The 22,085-nt window shown below is 37.1% G+C and overlaps 2 protein-coding genes across 2 annotated transcripts in view; both read right to left on the reverse strand.

Moving 5' to 3' along the window:
• FMN1 (formin 1) overlaps positions 1 to 21,332 on the reverse strand; it is a gene marked incomplete at its 3' end in the record, with an annotated part of 90,895 nt that extends 69,563 nt beyond the window's left edge. Inside the window, exons 1-2 of the mRNA XM_010282232.1 lie at positions 19,941 to 21,332; positions 17,717 to 17,834 (exon numbers count right to left, since the gene is read on the reverse strand). Coding sequence (XP_010280534.1) covers positions 17,717 to 17,834; positions 19,941 to 21,332 — 1,510 coding nt within the window. The remainder of the gene's footprint in view (positions 1 to 17,716; positions 17,835 to 19,940) is intronic.
• Positions 21,333 to 21,426: 94 nt separating this feature from the next.
• The window catches only part of LOC104617023 (formin-1-like), a 43,924-nt gene continuing 43,265 nt past the window's right edge, over positions 21,427 to 22,085 (reverse strand). Inside the window, exons 3-4 of the mRNA XM_010282233.1 lie at positions 21,952 to 22,046; positions 21,427 to 21,562 (exon numbers count right to left, since the gene is read on the reverse strand). Of these exons, the coding sequence (XP_010280535.1) occupies positions 21,427 to 21,562; positions 21,952 to 22,046 (231 nt within the window). The remainder of the gene's footprint in view (positions 21,563 to 21,951; positions 22,047 to 22,085) is intronic.

The following is a 22,085-nucleotide window of genomic DNA, read 5'->3' on the forward strand; positions in this document are numbered from 1 at the left end:
GTCAGTAATTATAACCCACTGCAGCTAAAGCAAACTTTGATAAAACTACATGTTTTTTCTAAGAGCAAAAGGTGAGATAAAGCACATATACATTATAAAGTCTTAAATAAATACAACTATTGGTTACATCTGCTGGTAGTTAGCAATGTATTTTAAAACACTAGGTTAGTGAAAAATATTTCACTAAAATATTTTTTAAAAGTAACATGAAATTTGACAAAGTACCAGGAACCTGGATAGAGGCCTCGGTGAAAACTAAAGATATACTATGACATGGCAATGCAACGTTTTCCTTTTCTATGTTGTTGTTGTTAAAATAAATCAGGTAGTAATTGTAAAAAAAAAAAAAATCTCCTTACTGTGAAACTTAAATTTCCATTTACTCCCATGTTTTGCTGTAGTCGGTAGATAAGACAGGCATCTTAGGCAGTCTTGGTAATCATATGGATTTATCAGATAGACTAAAACTCTACTTGGACCTCATTATCATGAGAATGATAATGGTAACAAAATGACTTGCAAACCATTCATCATTGTAAACCATTAAAGCAGCAGAATTCTGGAAAAAGGAGCTCAAGTTCTTACCAGAAACTGATTCGGTTCCCAGAAGACACTCCAAAATTCAGTGAATTAAGCAAAAACATCTTACTTTGGGATTACCCATGTCACATATTCCTAATTTACAGAGGTTTGGGGGCACAATGCAAAGTCTAATTTTGTTCCTGAAGAAGTAAACTCAGAACTGGCACAATGAAGAGCGGTGCAACCATGAAATAAAAATCATTTGGTTTCATAGTGAACAAAATTATCTATTGAGACAAGCCAAAAGTCTATTTTGCCTAGTATCCTGTTTCAGTAGCCAAAAAGCAGATGACATGTAAAAAATTTAAAAATGGCAAAAAGGTAGTAGTACTTTTCCAGTACACTCTTCCAGCAACCTGATTTGCAATTCAGGAACTTTCTAAACCAGAGAAGTTGTTTGCATATTTAATAGTTTGCAAGTGGATTTGTCTTCCATGAACATGCATTGCTCATTTTAAAACTCCTGCAAGCAGACAGTGTCCTGCAGAAAAGACTTAATTGCACATTAGTTAAAGACCCTTTTGTTTATATTGAATCTGCACCTGTTAGGTTCATTTGATGCCTCCAATTCCTGTGCTGGAAGAAACAGTGAACAACTGTTTGCATTTACCCATTTCTTATGATTTGAGAGATCTCCATCATATGCCCATCTGACTGATTCTTCTCCAGTTGAAAGAATAGACATCGACATAGGCTTTCCTCACAAGGAGCATGTTCCATGTTGTTGATCAAAGTTGCCATCCTTCCCTGAACCTTTTACAGTTCTACTGTACCCTCTCTGAGTTGACAAAATTACATTTTCCCACAAAATTCGAAATGTGGACATTTATACAATGGCACTATGATGGTCTAGAAGATCATATAATGGTTTGGGTTGGAAGGGACCTTTAAAGGCCATCTAGTCCAACCACCCTGCAATGAGCAGGGACATCTTCAACTAGACCAGGTTGCTCAGAGCCCCATCCGACCTGACCTTGAAAACATTCCAGTGATGCAGCACCTACCATGTCCCTGGGCAACCTGTGCCAGTGTTTCTCCACCCTTATTGTGAAAAATTTCTTCCTTCCATCTAGTCTAAATCTACCCTCATTTAGTTTAAAACCATTACCCCTTGTCCTATCACAACAGGCCCTGCTAAAAAGTCTGTCCCCATCTTTCTTATAGGCCCCCTTTAAGTACTGAAAGGTCTCCCTGGAGCCTTCTCTTCTTTTATCTTCTCTTTCTTTCCTACTAATTCGTACCACTTCAGTTGCTTTTTGATCACTACCAAGCACTGAGCCAACATTTCCCAAGATCTATTTTAACATCAAGGTCTTGTTTTTAAAAAGTAATGATCAGATCAGAGTTCATTATTCTCTATATGTATTTAGGATTTTTTTCCTCAACTGCACATCTTAATAGTCCTATATTATGGATTTCCTTTGCCATTTTATTGCATAGTGCCTCAATCTTAGATTTTTTTTTTTTCTTTACCTTGTTTTTTTTTTAAATCCTCATGAAAAAGAACTGCATTCTGATAAGAGAATGATAAATTTGCATTCAGGTCTTATCTTCACTAGTCTTACTAACTTCATATCAGTTGCAAGCTTTCCCTTCTCAAGTCTCACTTTTCCAGTTCATTTATGAATATGTGCAGAGTGTAGAGCTGCAGAGTGTTTGCAACATCAGCAAGTTTGCTGACAATACAAAACTGGGAGGGGTGGCTCATAAGCTGGAGGATCTTGCTGCCATCCAGAGGGACCTTGACAGGCTGGAGAAATGGACTGACAGGAATCTCATAAAGTTCAGTAAGGGGAAGTGCAAAGTCCTACACCTGGGGAGGAACAACCCTAGGCACCAGTACATGCTGGGGGCTAATTGGCTGGAAAGCAGCTCTGCAGAAACTGAGCTGGTGGACACTAAGTTGAACACGAGCCAGCAGTGTGCCCTTGCAGCAAAGGCTAACAGTGTCCTGGGCTGTATTAGGAGGAGTCTTGCCAGCAGGTCAAGGGAGGTGGTCCTTCCCCTCTATTCAGCACTGGTGAAGCCACACCTGGAGCACTGTGTGCAGTTCCAGGCTCCCCAGTACATGAGAGATATGGAGCTTTTTTAAATCTAGCTCCATATAGGCATTCCAATATTCACTGTACATTAAATGTTATGTCTTGTAAAATCATCATTGTTCTTTTTTTGTATTGTTTGAAAGATTATTCTCTACTCTAGATAAGTATAATTATGATTAAAACAAGAAAATTTGGAATAATTTCCATAACGAGTAAATATATTATACATTCCAATGACAAGAAAATAGATCTCAGATTTCTTGAAAATCGGAAGGAGGAGATTGAGAAAATGTAAAATTAGCCACTTATACTGGGTGGCAGTTCTGTACTATATTAATAACCTTATTCTTTTTTTTTCTGAAGTCAAATTCACCAATTTATGGATATAGATATACTGTTCTTTTATTCTGGATGTGAACTTGTTATCTCATTAGTTTTCCATCTAGACTTTTATTTTAATAGAGTTTTTTGTCTTATTTTTTTCCTAATGATTAGCTTGCTAAATTTTATTTGATAGTAACATATACGTTTGAAATTTGCTTGTTCAACTGTATGTTTTTAGAAGGTGCTTGGAAAAAAACCCCACAATTTCTGGAGTGATCAGCTAGACTAACGTCATGAACCTGTTCTAACACCCATAGATATAGTCAGTACTAGAAAGTATCATAACTATACTTCTAGTCATACCATATTTGGTTCTGCCTACACACAACTGCAGGAAAAATTAATTATAATTAGTATTTTATCTGATTTTAAGCAAATATTTTAGGATTGAACATTGCCAAGACAGAACCAATGCAAATCTGATAACATTCTTCCTTAAACTAACCTCCAGATTTGGTATCAGTCTGCTTCATGACTTTAAAGTATGTTGGCAATACAGATTATATAAAGACAACATATCAGTATATCAGGAAAAGAGATCTGGATCTAAAAGCAAGGATTTTTTAATAATATTCTCTTTATCATAAGGTACGAAAATATTTGAAGTGCTCCAATTAAAGCATGGAATTATCACCTACAACAAAGTAATGGGCTGCAAGAAGGAAATGAGACTGTGTTTTAACTAAATATCCACTGCAAGGAGGAATCAACTCTGTGTCTGGTAATTGCATCAAACAGAGTGTGTAAACAAGTAAGAGAATTATTGTAGAAGCACAATGGAAAAGCTGAAGAAGGAAAACCAAACAATTAAAAATGGGTTAATAATTAAGATGGACAAGAGGTGAACAAAGGGCTTAAAATGCTCTAAGAAGGCACAAATTGAATTTGTTATAGAATCACAGACAGCAACTTTTTCAAAACGACAGAGTATCACGTATTACCAAACAGTGGACAAATTGCCTACAACCATTTCCACATCACATCTGCTGGAGCAAAGAGTGTACAAATACACTAAAGAACATTAGGGGTGTACAGGTATGACAGCAGAAGGTTTTATTCATGTTCTCCTGAATAGCAATTTAATAAAAAACCAAAAGTACCTAGAACCCAAAAAGTTGACAGATACCAAAACTTACATATGGAGAAAAAGGTAAGGCAATAGAGAAAGGCTGCTTATCCTGATACAAGTTACACAACAGGCACATAGTTTTTAATAGTTACTGTATTTTAGGAGTTTTAAACTTTAACACAGAATAATCTGAAATGAAGGAAGACATATTCAATATATTGGACTAATTTTTACAGTGCTGTATTTTCTGAAATTCTGTCCCCCAAAGCTCATCTTGCAAATAAAATGTGTAGCACAGGACTGCTCAAATCTACCCTTAATAATCATAAAAACCAAGTACCTAAAATAGCAGCACTTTCTAGTATTATTAGGCCCTTGATATCTGAATATGAATGAGTCCATCAATATTTACTACCCCAACTGTTCAACTTTAGCATTTATCCTGACCTTCTAGGATAAACATCATACCCATAACTACAATATCAAGGTGTTAAGGATATTGAATGGAAGGTTTAGTTTAAGCTAGCTTCTTTAAAACACACAGAATTTCCAAATAATTACAGCTCTAATCTTTTTAATTACAAATTCAGAAGACCTTCAAAATCTGAAAAAAATACAGATCCAATCTGCATGATCAGTAAATATTGTTTACTGTATTCAAGAAGCTGTGTAGGCCAGAATTCCCTCACCTCAGAACCCCAGCTTTTTAGGGTAGAGGTGAGTGGTAGTATTTTCTTTTTCTGTTCCACAAACACTTCTAAGATGTTGTTTACTTATTTGTTGCAATTGGAAAGGAGGGAAAAAATATGAGATTTTTCTGGGATGGGCAAAGATAATTGCTTGCTCATTTGCCTAGTCTCCAAGTAGGCAGTAAATCACGAGTGGCCTGTAACTCCAAATACCTAAACCTCCACACCCCCACCAGCGTCCTGTAAGATAGGACCTACTTTGAGTGGGGGACACGGGAAATGCCAGCAGCTGAACTGTCGGTGAAAGATGAGTCTGTCAGACCAGACCCTTCAGAAGTCCACTGCATGACAGTTTACGTAGACAATGTAACTTTCCTACCCTAAGATTATTGATGGTATGTGCAGGGAAATTCTAACAAAGTCCAATATAAGTTGCTTTAATTAATGCAAAAATGTCTGAACACTGTCTTATTTCCTAAGAAGTATCCATGCAGCTGTAACAAACATGAGTGGACTCTCATTATGAAACTTCAAAAAGACGAGGACAGGGCTTCAAACTCCTTTGGATTTATTTCTTCTAATATGATGTCCACTTGCATCATCATCTAAAGGGTATTTCATGATAGAATTAAGGACTAACTTGTTCTTTAGTGATAGAACACATCAAGGGTTTATCCTGGTCATAATGATTGTTTGTAAGTCTTGTAAAATAATCACATTGAATATTCACCAACAACATCTAGTATTCCTAACTCAACTAGAAAAAAGGATCAAAAAAAAAGAAAACGAATCTTAATCCTTAGAAAGTTTGATCTCAGCAGATTGCTATACTGTAATTGTTTGAAAAGCATGAGAACAGGAAACTGCTTAATGAATAAACAAATAATGATCATCCATACATAGTATAATGACAGTTTCTTAACTTACAGAAATAAAAGAGAAGACAGGCTAGAGATACTGAGGCAATATATTACACTAAAAGGAGGACTCAAAGAACTTCTTGTTCTTCAGAAAGGGTGTTTTAATCACTAGGGAGTTGGTATTTCATCATTTGAGAATGTCTTTAGGTAGCTTTTATTCAAATATTTATTTCAGGAAAAAAAGGCAGACCGAAATTTCAGACTACTTTATGAACATTCTGGATTATATAAACTCAGTATCAAAAAAAGCAGCACATTTACAAAAAGCACACAGGTTCACCACCTTTATGACACCAGAATGAAACTAGTTGGTGTTCACCTAAAATACCACAAAAATCCCCTGCTATCTCAGCTGTCACAGAAGGACCCTCGAGAAGATGTCGCTTTCTCTCATTTCCACATACACGGGAAGATATAAATGTTTTGGAAGGTGCCGTATTCAGTTATGTCAGTTACTTGGGCAAGAAATTGCAGAAGTGACAAGTCATTGTAGAAAAAAAGAGGAATACGATCAGAAAACCCTCTTTCAAAATAAACTGAGTTCCAATGGAGCTTCAGTTAATTATCACACATTTGATAATAATTTGGTAATTCAAAAGAGCTGCCTAAAAGGAGTTTGCAAATCATAAGGGTTTGTACAAAATAAGTTCCTTAATCTCCATCTGAAATCCAACAATGGCCAGGGCTCTGTGTGTCCTGCTCTTGGTGGGATACAAAACTGAGCAAGAAAATGCAGAAAGACACAGCAGGGGCTATATCCAAAATAAACTTCCATAAATCCGGTTAATATCGTTCATTGCCTTTCTTAAAGCACAATTAAATCTCCTTTTCCTTCAAAAGACTTCCCTACTAATTCACTGCTAATGGTGTTATCAGTTAGTATCTAATTAGCCCTCACGCAGTTTTCAATAGAATTTTCTTGTATTTCTTGGACAGTGTTAAATGTGTTCTTGTTTTGAATAAGGACCTGTGTGTCCAAATACATCAAGGTTGTGGAAAAGTAAAAAGCTATCATCCCTTTAATCCTTCCAAACTGACTAGTACCAAACCAGTAAAAAGGGCAAATTTAGTTCTTGTACGAAAAGCTTCAGTTCCCATTTTTTATATGCAATATTTATTCAAATCAGTAAAACCATGCTTCTACAATATTTCCCATCATTTATTAATTCATTTCACCTTGTCTTTTTGCTTAAATTCAGCTGTTATCTTAGTTTTAGATAAGATATACCTCACAATGGAGGTCCATAGCCCACCAACTCAGAACTTTTCCAGCAAAATTTTCACTACACTCATAGTCTTTGCTTCAAAGATTTTTAGAATAAGAACTGCCAGATTATAGTAAGCCTAATTATGAGGCATATTAGGTTATCTCTAAAATGGGTTACATTTATCTAGAGTTTGCTCACAGACAAGAGAAATGATTGGGGGGAGGGGGGTGGGGAGTAATACACCAATTCTCAGTTGTGATGTTCTTCTGATCAGACTTCACATTTTAACTTTGCAAAATTCCATACTCAGGATTGTGTGATGGATCTGAAAGTCAAAGAAATCAACCTAAATTCCACTCACTTTAGTGGGATGGTGGCCACCGAAACTGACGTAACATAAGCTAGAATTCTGAAAACAGTTCCTCAGCTATATTACAGAACTTCTGTAGTCTGTAGAAAATTTTTAGTCCTAAACAGTGTTGGATACTGCAGACTCTGCCTTCACCATTTTTATTCCATCAAGGAAAGGTAAATACTGCCTTTACAGTAACAAAAGAGACCAAAGACAGGACACAGACAGACAACATTACACTGTTCCACCCACCTGGTGGTCCCTCCTTGTAAAGCTTTAGGTGAGCTAGAGGCAAAAGCATAAGTAGATTGTATTTAAGCTACACACAGGGAATTTATATTTTTACACTCATTAAATACATATGCTAGCAGGGAGTCCAGTAGACTCTCTGGTTTTTATTCATTACTACAAACATATACCTCAGTCAGTATTTTCAGCTCCCATATATATCATTTTGTCTTGCAAAAAAATTATCAACCATTTATGAATTGCTTAATTTCTTAAGTGTTCCTAGATATTAGCACTGTCCGTCAAATGAAATAAAAATCAAATAGCAAGTATATAAATACGTTTCTACCATGTAAAAAATCGCATGGACATTCCTTAGTTAACCATATGCCACATGTAGTAACACTTATTATGAAAACAAACTTGCAAGTATCTCTACAAAGCTCTCAGCTCAGTGTATACACAGAAATGCACATAGCACACTACAGAATGATTAAATACTTCATTTCATTAAGTCCTCAAGATTTTCAATAGGCAATAACAATGGTGCTCACTCATTATTGTCTTTCTATATTACTTGGTAAGGCAAGGAGAGCAATGCAGATCAGAGAGCTTACCCTCTTCTGACAGATTCATTCCATACAATCTGATTAGAAGACACAAGTTTGGGGTGGGAATGCTTTCAAGAAATCCTTGTTTTGCTTTTTAAGTTGTTTCTAAAACATGCACTTCTAAAAAAATACAGACTGTGCAAAAACAGTGGTCAATGTATGACACATGCCACCAGCTGGGAGAAATGAAGCATGCAAGATATTACTAATGATTAGTAAAGTATGAGGCACGCTTCACTGTCTTGCAAAGAAAATACACACTATAGCATGCATGTTTTTCCTTAATGCATAGAAAACCAAACATGAAATAAAATCTGGATGTTTTGGACAATCTACGTAATTTATGCAAATGTTTAACTTGTGTTCAGTTATATAATCACACAGAAATTATCTGAATACAGAGCAGCAATAACGTTTATAAATATGCACACTACATGCTCAGGTAAATCTTTGTCATGATACTGAGCAAGCTGTAATGTTCACCACCATTTCTAAGAGAAAAGGTACAAGTGTTCACTGGTAAATCTGATGACTGGAAAATTTAACCTACAACTTTGGCAATAGGGGATACAGTGGGTCACAATGTTTTGAATGGCAATTTTCATTCTCCAAAAGTGTTGCTAAAAGCAAACACACACACTCAAATATTTTTCAGTATTCTGTTTGTGTTCAAAACTGTGCTGTGCAAAAATTACCTTTTCTTCTTTGATAATAAAACAACTTACCTACTTGCATAATTTTAAGTGAATTCGTATATGAAAACCTTTCCCACAGAAATCTCCATAACTCACATTTCAAATAGGTGAGTTACTCCTCAAACTTTACATAAACAATTTAGGAACCTTCTCTGCCATGATCTCAAAACTTCAAGTAGAAAGTAGAAGCTTTGAAGATAAATGACCTACACAGCCACTTGTGATCAGTACATTAATTTTGGTAAAAAATCCTACATATTAAATACAGTACGTGGAAACACGCAAAATAATGTTAACACAATTCAAAAGTAATTAGAGAACAAAAGCTGGAAAACTTGAGTGCAATCTACCTCTCTTGTCATGTACCACACCCTGTAGCATAAAGGAAATCATTAACTCAATAATTAATTGAGCTGATTCATTAATTTTCAGAATGGTGAGGGTTTCTTAATCTTTTCTCCCTCCTTGGTAATCCTTGGTGCCATAATTTTCAATATGCTCTTTTACTGTAGTCTTTGTTTCCTCCTCCATTATTTCCCCATGTAGTTTTCCCCTTTAACCACCAGGTGTCAGACGGGAATCTAGTCACCACCGCTGCCCCTTTTCTATTATTTATATATTTATTTTTACATGCACATTAATGCGACCTTCCAGGCTTTTTCAGGTTACCGTCCTAAAAAGCTGCAAATGTTCAGGCTTTTCTTTCAATAAACATAGTCATAAGCAACTTTCAAAACATGCTATTTGGTCAGTCTGGGAATGGTGTTTATAAAGCCTAATTTTCACACAGGAGAAGTAACACTGGGAGAAATACAGACATTTATTTGAAATGCTACATGAATGCAACATTTTAAGTAGACAAATTGTGGCTTACACGTTTTTTACAAGATGATTAGTCAGTGAAAGCCCAAAGCTTAAGTTTATAAAAAGCTGATGGACAGACTTCCTTAAACTTTCTGAACACCACTTTGAACAAGTTTTGCATTTAAACATCCTTTTAGAACTAGGAAATTAAAATTTATTTTTGCTTAAAGAAATTATTAAAATTATCTATATTTAGGGATAGGGGATTAGCTAAAACAATACTGAATGTAGTTTTGACACATTATTCTAACACTCACCCCATTCCATCTACTTGTATCTCTCCTTTCTTTACTTCCCGTTGAACCTGAACTCTTTGACAGCCCGATAATTCAATGCATACAAGGATGTCAATTCCCCAGACTGGGAAATGAGCAGACATACTTCACTTGAACAGATTTTTTTTTTTCCTGACTTTTAAGGGAAGGAAGAACCATCCATGTCTAAAATGTCAATGATTTTCAGCACCTTAAAGATTCTGGTACGTTGAAAAGATGGAAGGTGTGAGGAAGGGAGACAGATAGAGAGGGACATGTGGAGAATCACAGAATCACTAAGGTTGGAAAGGACCTTCAAGATCATCAAGTCCAACCATTAATCCAGCGCCACCATGTTCCCTAAACCATGTCTTAAAGCGCCACATCCACACGTTTTTTGAACACTTCCAGAGATGGCGACTCCACCACCTCCCTGGGCAGCCTGTTCCAATGCCTGACCACCCTCCCAGTCCTGAACAAGCCAATAGTCAAGTATCTAAATACTGTCTGGATATTAAGATAATAGAGAAGATGTAAGAGTTAACTTTCTACAGAAAATGAGAAACTTCACAACACTCATGGAATTCCCTGAGAACAACAGAACGATACCCACAGAAAAGCAGCCTCCTGAAGGAAAAACCAGCAACCCCTTGATTCTCTGTTACGGAAATGAAGAAAATAGTTCTTACTCTTTCTGACTGCAAAGCAGTATAAAGCACTATTCAGAAGCAGTCACCTGAGTAACTTATCTACTTGATCATTCCTCTCTTGACACAGGCGAGGTTACAGCTACAGTTCATTTACCTGATAGAAGAAATTAATAGTTTCACTTGTTATTTTCACCCTCCCAGGAAGGCTACATCAGAGGTACTGCTGCTGAGGACATTCAACATTATTTCTTTCTCAATAAGTGTCCTACTTCATATTTACAAAACCAATCCATACAGGATCACATTCATCAATGCAATGTGGTAAACAAATAACACCTTATCAGCAAACACGATGAACAAATTTGTTACAGAATTTCTTTGATGAGCTACTGACTTTATCTACTTCATCTGGGACAAATTTAAAACTCAAAGCACTTATTCTAGACCTGCAACACCTTTGCAATCACTGTATACTATATATAGTAAGCATACGTTGGGAATGCCTGTATACTATACATGCAGTATAAAGTGTGTATTTATTCAAATGTGGGTGAGTGCAGGCAAACTACATATCCACACACATAGGCACACCGCCTTCCCAATATATCGTCGGCAATTCTCACATTTAGAATTGTTAATGAACTTAAAACATGGATATAAACAAAACTAAGAAATGTACCATAAATAGGGTTGTTTTCTTACAGATAAAGAGTATGTGTATGTGCCATTGCAGAGGGGGCAAACTTGACGGGGATGATACCAAATTTATCCAAAAAGAAATACAAAAGCAGTTCTAAATCCAGGTGCAGATTTTCAGAAAGCGTCAGGGTGTTCAGACTCAGGATTTCATTTAGACTAATATCTAAATCTCTCATGTTCAAATGCTGGGCCAAACAGAACTTCAGATCATGTGAACAGTAAGACTGGAGAACAGGAAAGTGAATTCAATAAAACCCAGAGACATTTCTGTTATACAAAGAGTCTCATATATTTTGAAACAGAACCATGGAAATAAAATACAAAGTAATTCTTCTTGTACTGTACACAATTGCTCTTTCACTGTGTTTCAATTATATAACAAGAATCATCTTGTAAAACTCTGTGACCGTTTTGGGCCTTTGCAACGTCACATTGGTAGGACCCATAGTGGTGCCTACATTTCAAAATAAAAACTACAGTAAAAGAAATAATTCACAGAACTTGCCTGCATTATATTCAGATAATAGATTAATCTCCTCATGAGGAAAAACGTAGTTTAAAAACTCAAGTTTCTACTTTTGAGTAGACCAAAGCTGTTCTATTATGTGAATTCTTAAGCAGGCTGGTATCTATGGCTACACAGATGTGTGCATCCAGATACGGCTCTGTGTACTGTAAAATATGTCCTTGTCAGGCATCTGCTGCAATAGAGGCATCCGGACTCAAAAACCGTAGGTCTCCTAAAATTACTACATTTCTATAGACGCTATGCATAATGGAAATAAACCAGAGATTTTAATTGAAAAAGTGGAGCATAACTCTTTTTCCCCCTCACCTTGTAATGATACAATCCTCAGTGCATAGGAAGGCATTTTATCACATGGCCTTAGGCACAGTTACCATATGGTGTTACTTTTTTGCAGATTTAAGTTTAGGAGGCCAGTATTCTTTTCCATTCTGCGTCTCTATCTAGTGCTAACAGCCTATAAACAGAACAAGAATTGAATTTGGCTTGAAAAATAGGTCAGGATTCTTATCTCAATTTTACAGATGGGTAAACTGAAGCCTGGAAATGTCTCACAACTTTCCTGAATTTATTCCAGAAGGTAGCAAAAGGGCTGGAAATGGAACATCGAGCTCTTAACAACAAATCTTCAGCATTACAGGTGCCTATCTTTTTGTTCCTATCTCAAGAGGCAGAGTATGAATGACACTATCATCTGAGGCGGGGAGGGAAAAGCAAAGGGAGTTTCTGTTTCTTGCTTGGTTTTGAGGGTTTTTTTAATATTTTCAAAATAAATCTTAGCAGACAGGGCTGCAACATACCTGGAAAAGTGGTTGCTGCATTGATTAGCACATGCACAACCCATTTGTGTGAGACAGTAGAGATTTCCAAGCAGCACTATGCCCAATACCTTCCAAATCCATAGAATTGTAGCTTTAGTTAGCATAAGTAAGGGCAGAAAATGTCATTGTTACTCTAGAGGACTATAATTTGGCTACAACAATCTGGCTTGTAATAAAAAGCTCAGCTTCTCAATAACAAGCTAGTGTATTTGTCAGAATATGAAACACTGACATAACATGGTCAAATATGCCTGTCATGCTGCACAATAAATGTAGTAAAATGTAGTAAAGTAATTTACAAAACCTTTATGCAGCCCACCTGCACTCTGAGGCCATGTCAAATTTATCAGTGACCATTAAATCACCAAAACACTATCTTAAACCAATGCATAATATCCTGCTTGCTGTAGTCCTTCTTCATCTAATTCGTTACAATAAAATGTATAATAGAATGCCAGAACTAAACCCCAAATACCACACTTAAAAAAACCCCTTTTTTTTTAGTAATTTAAGTTTATTTTATTTATTCTAATATGAAACCAACTATTAGCAGCCACTGTTACAACTTCTTTCAGGACATTAACAACATCAAGCATTATGTCTTTTTTAGAGACAAACACAAATTGTTCAAGGCCACAAAGGAAGTTTATGTTAAAGAAAGATAAGAAATCATGTTCTTATCTCTCATCTCTTTGGTCAGACCATTATGCCTCTCTTTCTCTCACATAAGCTGATTATTCTCTGCATTTACATCATGACCATAAAGTGACTTTCCTGTTGGGAACCCAGAGCACAGGGGACCAAGGCTTTAATATATTTGAGTCTTGGCAATAAACCTCTGCCAATATTTTGTATTTCATCCACCATTTACTGAGACACTTTTTGTTTAATAAGAGCTTTCTTAGTCACCTCGTGATCTTCTTATTTACCCTGAAAATTGTGCTTACAGCATCACAGACTGTTGTTATAGAAATTGTGGCACCAGAGAGACAGCATTACCTCATTGCAGATTTAAGGGTGATGAAGAGACAGACTGTGAAAGAACATGTTTTTTTAATGTTAAATACAGACATTTGAATTAACAAGAAAACATGTAATGAAAAAAGCACTAAATGGATTAATGTTTCATCTTGATTTTTTTTTTTTACATTTTCTATTTTGATCCTAACGGCTAAAAATGCATTTTTAATAGGAATCACAGGATCTGTATATCTATATGACCTTAACGTGCAGACTGTTCTTCAAACTGAAGTAGTTCTATGAGCAGCAGAACTCATGTCTAAACTCCTCTTCTTGGACATGAGAGGCTGCAAGTGCTGATCCAGTCATACACAGCAGCTGAGACATTCATTATATGTGCTTTCTATGTGATCTAGTATCGTAGATGAGTTCGCTCAGTATAGACATGAATATGTCTCCTCTACCTGGCTAGATGTTTTCACCATACATAGTAGCTGACACACCTACCCTTCTATCAGATTTAATCTTAAAAATGGGAGAAAGCTCTCTAAGAATTATGGAAAAAAAAGAAAAAGAAACTTTTAAGGAAAACAGATGAACAGAACTTTAGGACCAGAGAAATATGCACAAAAGTGTCTTCGATTATACAGGAAAGATTTCCATGGAGTAAGTCTGTAACTATAAATTAAAATACCCTTTTTCTAGTCTTCCAGGATATAAATGGTGTAATGTACTACAGACTTTCTGGACTTCAACTATTTTAGACTGACACACTTCAAAGAAGTTCCAGTTTCTCTAGAGAACCATGTAAGCAGCTTGCGCTAATTACAGAGAGCCAGTTGCTCTATGGAAACAGAGGAATTAAAGGATTAAGAAAATGTAAGATATGCCAAAATATCATAGTATCATCCTTTTAATTAAAAATTTACAACTCAAGATTCGGGTGTTGGGGGTGACTATACTATGACTACAGAAGATGTTTTCAAAGGCATTAAAAAAACCTGTTGCAGAGTTGTAGTTGTTCACTAACGTCTTTCACTTCTAATATTCCTAACAGGCCTAGTCAGCCCCACACACGTGTTCCTTGTTATGTCCATTTGCTTTTCAGTTGGTTTCCCACACATCAAGCCAGACTACGAGCCTCAGGAGGGAGTTAGCTGCTCCTCCAAGCTGCTATGAGTCACTGTGATGTCTGCTGCGTAGGCCAAATTAAGCCTGAATTTCTTGCTTCCACTAGGCAGCAAGAACAATGAGGAAAAACATGTCAAGGAGGTGAGAAAAGATCAAAAAGCCAGGAATCCTCTCCCTCAATATCCCTACCTTCCTGTCATAGCTGCCATAGTGCATGGTGATGAAGGAAGTAAATCAAAGACTTACTGCAGAATTGTGAGAAAGATTACAGTATTCCAATTTTCAAATCTTCAGTGTTACTTTAAATATCAATTTCTCATGACAAATGCAAAAAATCTATGTTGCCTCATAAATTAAGTACATATTCGTGTATCCTGTTCGAAGTACAAAGACTTATGTCCACAGATTTTCCTTGGATGTGATCACACTTGTGACATATATTTTGTTTAAACCTAAAATAAAGCTGTGATAAATGAATACTTACCTAATAATTCAGCATATTATTATTGTTTGTATATAGATTCCTATTGTTTTAGTAAATGAAACTCTTAATCACAGAAATTAAAACACTAACATAAATCATTGACTGAAACTTAAAACTAGCCACTTGGGCATTTTTTATGTTACAGATAATCATCCATTCAGAAATATCAGTGGAGGAAGACTGGAATCACAAACATCCCTGTCACACACAATTTTTGAACAGTATTCTGAAATCAAGAATTTTTCATTTGATCTTAGCCGTCAGGACAAGACACTGGGGTAAGAAATAAGGTTTCACGTTGAGACCAGTTGTTTTAATGGTGATCATTAGCTTGCTTTATACAATGTTTTTAAGAAGCCCACTTTGTGGACAAGAAGTTCTTAACATACTGGTGACTGGGATGGAATTTTGGATGGGAAGGGGCATGAGGGGAAATGCCGGTATACACATGCACTTTGAAGGTACCAACCACTTTCAGAGAGAAGATACTGAGTTTAGAAGCAGTGCTGTATTGCCACTTCCATATTCATTTAAAAAAAAAAAACACACCACCACAAACCCTGTCCCCCAGCAATAAGACCAACATTGAATACAAACTCTGTTTTTTTCATTACATCAGCTCTACTCATGAACAGTAACTTCCTTTACTTGCAGAAGACCACATAAATTCATTCCTATGTGTAGTGCTTTGAAACAGTCACCCTAGCACTCATAAAAGCAGATGTAACTGATCCATCACATGCAACTTACAACTGCTTGCAGTGTCCTTGCTGCCACAACTGCTTTCTGGACATCCATGAACAGCTGAAAGAAACACAAACCTACTAATCACTAAGGTACGCCTAGAACTCTACTGCACTCTTATGTTGCAAACACAGTCTTTGCTTATTTCCTTTAAAAGCACCGCTTCTGTGTCATCCTAGCTGAATCACCAGCAGTTTGTTTTCATTCGAATCCTTCTCTCTGCCAGACACTGGAGTGACTAATGAACTGCAGAATCTGTTCTGTATAAAAATTTGACTTAGCAAACCAACCATCAGCATGTTGATGACACTGCCACCCAAAATATCACAGTAACAAAAGAGTAACAATTTACATAGGCTCTAAGCCAGTCTGTCCTTCCTATTTAAAATTCAGGAAAGCATGACCTAATTTCTCTACAAGTAGTAGAATCTGGAGCTTTTGTTAATTCAGTTTCCTTTCCTTTCTTTATTTCAGCATATGTTTTTGCCACAGATAATTACAGTCATTAGGAGAAAAAAAACAATGTATTTGGGTAAAATTAAATATAGCAAGCATATAGCCTATAATAATCCAAGAGCAACAGAAAGATCCTGAGGCACTCCTTGTCAACAGCTGAATACCTGTCCTGGTCATCTAGTGATAGACTCCCTCACCTCAGACCGATCAGATGCTCTGTAAATTCAATTCTGTCTATATTAGAACCATGTTGTTCCTGTCAAAACCAAGTTTTCTCAATCTTCCAGCAACTTTTATGCTTCCAGTATCATGCCCACTTTACAAAAAAGGAAGATTAAGGCGAAGAAAACTGAGGAAAGAGAGAGAAAGAAGTAATACACTAAACAATACAAAGCAGTAGATGCACTACTATTTATTCTTTCTTGTATACAAGGCCAAATCGATATCCACTGGAATTGGAAAGAACCATACAGCATTGCTCTGTACAATTTCTCATAGGAAGGTAGTGTAAAAGCTTGGTTTTTAATTCCACTTAATCCTTTCTAGGTGGTATTTTCTAAAATCTCCAGGTACATGAAGAACAGACTGTCTATTGCCTTTCATTTCAATGTTTCAGACAATTCCACAGTTTATGACCAATTTCTGAGTAACAAGGTCTTCCCATTTTAGATTTAACAACACAAATTTGAAACAGAGTTGCGGTGGCTACCATCATTACTTTTTCCCTTGTAAATATGTTATGTAGGTATTTATCTAAGTAACAAAAAATTAAGAGGTATTTTTCTGTGGAAAGTTTATCTGATCACTAGTTAGCATTGCACTTCAGACATACCCTCTTGTACATCTGTATAGGACCACATACATGGCTAGCTATAAAAGTGATCTGAGTGGATATGAGTATTCCACTGTTTATACACAAGTTGCAATAATGGTTTTCATTACTTTTATTCTGGACACTACCTGAAGAAAATCTGCAGTCACACTGGAGTCCGGCAGGTCACTGCCCACCGCATTCTAAAGCAATGGAAAAGGCAGTCAGGTTTCCATTCATTCACTATTCTGCCACTCATCTGAACAGAATCCCATTAGAAATGGATAACCTAATTTATCAAAAAAATCCACTTCTTTCCTCATGAATTTGCGCAAGCAAGCATTTAGGTTTCAACACAGATTTAGCCATTTACATTTAAAAAACAGATGCTTAACAAGCAGCAGTAAACAATACATCAAAATATAAAGTTGCTTTTCCAGGTAAGAAAATACTGTGACTTATCACCATCTCTGTATTAAACAAGATTAAAAATGTTAGAAACTAATTTCTGCAAATGCTTCACCACTTTGCTTTACCTGCTTCTGTGTACTTTAATCCTACTTTCACTTCTTCGTGCTTTGCTTTTGGTGGCGGCCAGACAGTCTGGAGTCTCCCTGGAGTCTTGTCATCTTGCTCTGAGGGACTCAGGTCAGGCTGTTAAAATTACACAAGAGGAAAATTGAAGTCTGCAGTATCAATTGGTTCCAAAACAGCAATTGCCATGCTCAGCTCGACATGTGTAATCCAGAATGGTTGTCTCATTCTACTGATTGAAACAGTGCTCAGTTGGTTGGAAGGGATTTAAAAAAAAAAAAAAAATCAGTCTAGAAAAATAATTTTGAGGCGAAAATAACATAATGCATGTGACATAGAATGATTTGTTGAAACTGTTCGCATCAGTGTGGAAAGCTGTCTATCCTTTGGTGAACCATAGAGGTGGTCAAGAACACTAAGGTTTTTTTTCTGTATCTTTTTTTCAGACTAAAAAGATCCATCTGTGCTCCTCTTACAAACAAACATTAGTGGGATTCACCTAAGATGTCATTTGCCAATATAATTTTCTGGAAGCAGAGATAGTTTATGAAATTCCTGCCCCACCCCCAGCAGCTTGCTCTGTCCACATACCACGTAATAGTGCCACATCAAGGTGCTGCTGCAGCTGCTAATGGGACTGCACTGTCACCTGGAATGCTAAAATAACCCTTTAAATGGGGAACTCCCCCACTCCCCCCCACTAAAACACTAAACAAGCAGTCTTTTAGAGGTTTACATTTTGGTTTTGTTTTTTACATCTCTAACATTTCTGTAACCGGATTTACAACATGCTACTGTAAGTAATTGCAGAGACACAACTGCAGCAACAGTAAAACCCTGTGTGACAGGGGCCCCCTAAATGGCCCACATGAGCAAGGAAAAAGGAAAGGCAAGACCCTTTTACGCTGGCTTTGCCCTGAGAAAATGTACATTTGTACTAGATGGGATGTTAAGCAGCCGTTTAGAAAAGCCACTCCTGCTGACTCCTGTGCTTCCTACCTCGCCGTGGGTGATGACACCTTCCCAAATAGGTTTGCTGTGAGCCACACAAACGTTTACGCCAGCACAGCGCAGGGAATGGTGTAAGCCGGAAGAAGCAAGCCAGGAATGGGAAGAGCACACACAGACTGCAATTGTTGTACATGCCATGGCCAACGAGTACCTCTTTTCTCCTCCCCATAGGTAATTTACTACCAACTGGTATTATCAGTCTACCCAGGTGTCAGTCAAGATTTTTGAAAAGGTTTTAATTTTATGTAAGAATAAAAATTTGAAAGAGAGTACGACCAACACAGCAAATTAACTTAAGTAGCTTCATTCAGGCTTAGGGTCCAATCCTGCAAATTTAATCACTCATATAATCTCCCCTTTAGCCAACTGGAACAATCTTCTGGACTGATTATATCTGCAAAAATGTAGCTGCAAGAATTTTGGGTTGGGGGAAGCCCAACCCAAGGGTTACTCATTTCATTAAAGAGTTCAAATCACACTCAAATTAATTTATCATTATGGTTCTAAGAAAACTTAGCATAGATTTTTTTTTCATTTCTTAAAACTATACTAACTAAATCTCTATATGCCTAAGAATATTAACCTTGCAAATGCTTATAGTAATCCATAACTTGAGTTGTCTAATTGGAATCACTGAGTTATACTTGGATAAGGTTAAATGCTTATGAGTATTTGCAAAGCCAGATATATGCATGTAAATAAGAAAAAAAATTACTTTAAATTTTATGTCTCTGACAAACTGAGTTGAAAATCATCCATAACCTCTTGTATCAGTTTTTATCATAGAATTATTCCTAAAGGTAAAATGAAATGTTACTTTTAAAAATAAAAAACTCTGTGAAATAAAAGAGTGAGATTGAGAAACTACTAATTAATACTACAGTAAATATTTGCAGCAAACTGATTTAAAGCCATACTTAACATACGGGCAACTGTTTTGTAGTGATCTTTTAAAATCAGAACCTGATTTTTAAGTTCTGTCTTCTAATTGAAAGGCTGTGACTATCACCAGTTCTCACTGAATTCTTCTACAACTGCAGATGATCAAGAATTTTGACAAATTAGCCCCAAGATTTCTCCAGAATTTGAGATTGCCAAAAGAAGATGAGAATTCTGGCATTTTGACCCTAAGTCCCCACCAGTAATTTTTAAACAAGAGATTATTTTTTATCCATTTACTTGCAGATCTTAGGAATAAAATGTAATTCAACCTACGGATTTGTCTGATGGTCCATCCCCAGGTTTTGATTTTGACCTTTCAAACACAGCTTTCAAGGACTCTTTTTCATTTCTCATTTTGCGTTTTAGGGCTTCCAGCTCTGAAGTATCTGCAGTTGTTTCTTTTTTGGGAGGCCGTGTGAATAAAGCTTTAAAGACGTCCAGTGCAGATTCAGCAGGGCTTGATTTTATTTCCTCAGAGGAAAATCGTGGTTCTTTGCCAGAGGCTTTGTTCTCTTGAGCTTCATCACTGTCCTCGGTCTCCCCAGATACCTCACCAGAGTCCTCGGTTCTATCTTCATTCTTGGAGACGTCTATGTTTAACAAGTGTGAGAGTTGTTCCAGGAAAGTAGGACTTGCTTTAGGTTCAGCTGATTTTTTTTTAGTGGTCAAACCTGTTGTAATACTGGATTTCTTAACAGGCTGTCGTAATTTAAGCAGAGCTAAATCATTTTCCCTTGGTTTAATTTCTGTAACAGTTTCCCCATCCTCTGTGGTTAGTCCTTTTTTCCTTACACGTAGTCCACTAAAGAAAGCAGGCAGCTGGAAAGTCTTTTCAGCCAGCGCTGTTTTTTGGAGCAATGTATTATCAGCTGAAGGTCTTTGTTCTTCACCTGGAAGTTCTTGAGGGCATTCCCCTGTAGCAAGCAAGTGACTGAACTGCTCATCCATTAACATTTTGTCTTTTCCATTGGAGTCATGCTCCAGAATACCATCCAGCTCTTTTGGGAGCTGCTTAGAAATTGGTGGGTGTAACTCGATGTCATCTGTACCCACAGTGTTGTTATCACTCTTGCTGTGCCCTTCTGATTCTGACTCTTCCTTATTTTGATTGTTATCATCCAAAGCCTCGGCAGACAAAGCAGCATTATTTAGCCCAGATTCGCTTGTGTTGTTTTCATCAGTGTCTAGGTCCGTACTCTCCGTGTCCGATTCTGTATCACTTGTTGTATGAACCAAAGTACCTTGTACGAGAATAGCATCCTTGTCATCACTGTCAGCTTCAGACAAAGAAGTCTGTACAAACCTTAAATGGTGAAGAAGGAATTCATTTTGTTCAGCTAACTCCAGTTCCAGGTCAGTCTGCCCGCCAGACATTGGGTCAGCTTGGCCACTGGTACTATTCATGCTGTGCTGATTTTCTGAGTCGTCATTACAATCATTATCATTCCTCTCATGCCAGGTGTTAGCATGAGTATTTATATTGGTGTGCAAAGGTTGAAATGCTTTAAGCACTGTTTCCTCTTTGGAAGCTGTAGATTCAAATTTAGTTGTAAATCCAAAAAGTGCTTCCACAGAAAAGGTAGTGAAAAGATCAGGTTTGCTTTCTGCTGTATTCTCCAGGTCTGAAGGCTCACTACAACCAGGCACCGCATTTTCTTCTTCCATGTTGCATGAAGTACAGAATAGGTTTGCTTCTAGCAGTGCTACTAACTGCTACACAAGTATTTACTACATGCATTCAGACAACAGACTGAACTCACTACAGGCACTGCAACAGGCAGCGCTTCCCTGCCCTGCGAAGGCAGCCAGCCTCCGCCAGGTCACCCTGCTCCTCCTTCCGCTTCCAGCGCTGCAGCCGGCCGCCAAAGTGCCCGTCAGGTCTCCAAACTCTGCTTCTTCAGGAACAGGAAAAAGACCCACGGTAAAAAAAGTTCTCAGCAGCGTCGGTAACTTGTTCCTTTACACAAAGGGTTTTTTGTCACAGCAAATATGCCAGCACACTAATCTCGGTTGAAAATTCGACCAATGGTTACTGCTGGGACTCCTGCAATCCTACTGGCTGCACACAACTTCCTACGTGCTAAAAAGTGCAGAGCAGCTATATAAACAAGCCTCCCGAACAGAACTGGGCGCATTTGCAGTTTGTTACTTCCTTATCCCGGTACACAAGCTGCGAGTGGTTTTCAGCAGAAAATTCCTGACAGATTCTTTTGCATAGTCTTTCCACTTTGATTAAGATCTTCTTTTGTAAATCCATAATCACAAAAAAATATCAAATGGAAACCTGAGGTAACGAATCTGAAGCTTCCAGTGCCACGGCTCGGAACCTGTGCAGAGTCCCCAGTTTTCGGCCAGCCAGAGTGAACTCGGGTGAGCGCCCTTGAAGCCGAAGAAAGCAGGAGCAAAAGAGGCTCTCTT

Source organism: Phaethon lepturus, unplaced genomic scaffold (assembly GCF_000687285.1).
Source record: "Phaethon lepturus isolate BGI_N335 unplaced genomic scaffold, ASM68728v1 scaffold622, whole genome shotgun sequence".
NCBI lineage: Eukaryota > Metazoa > Chordata > Aves > Phaethontiformes > Phaethontidae > Phaethon > Phaethon lepturus.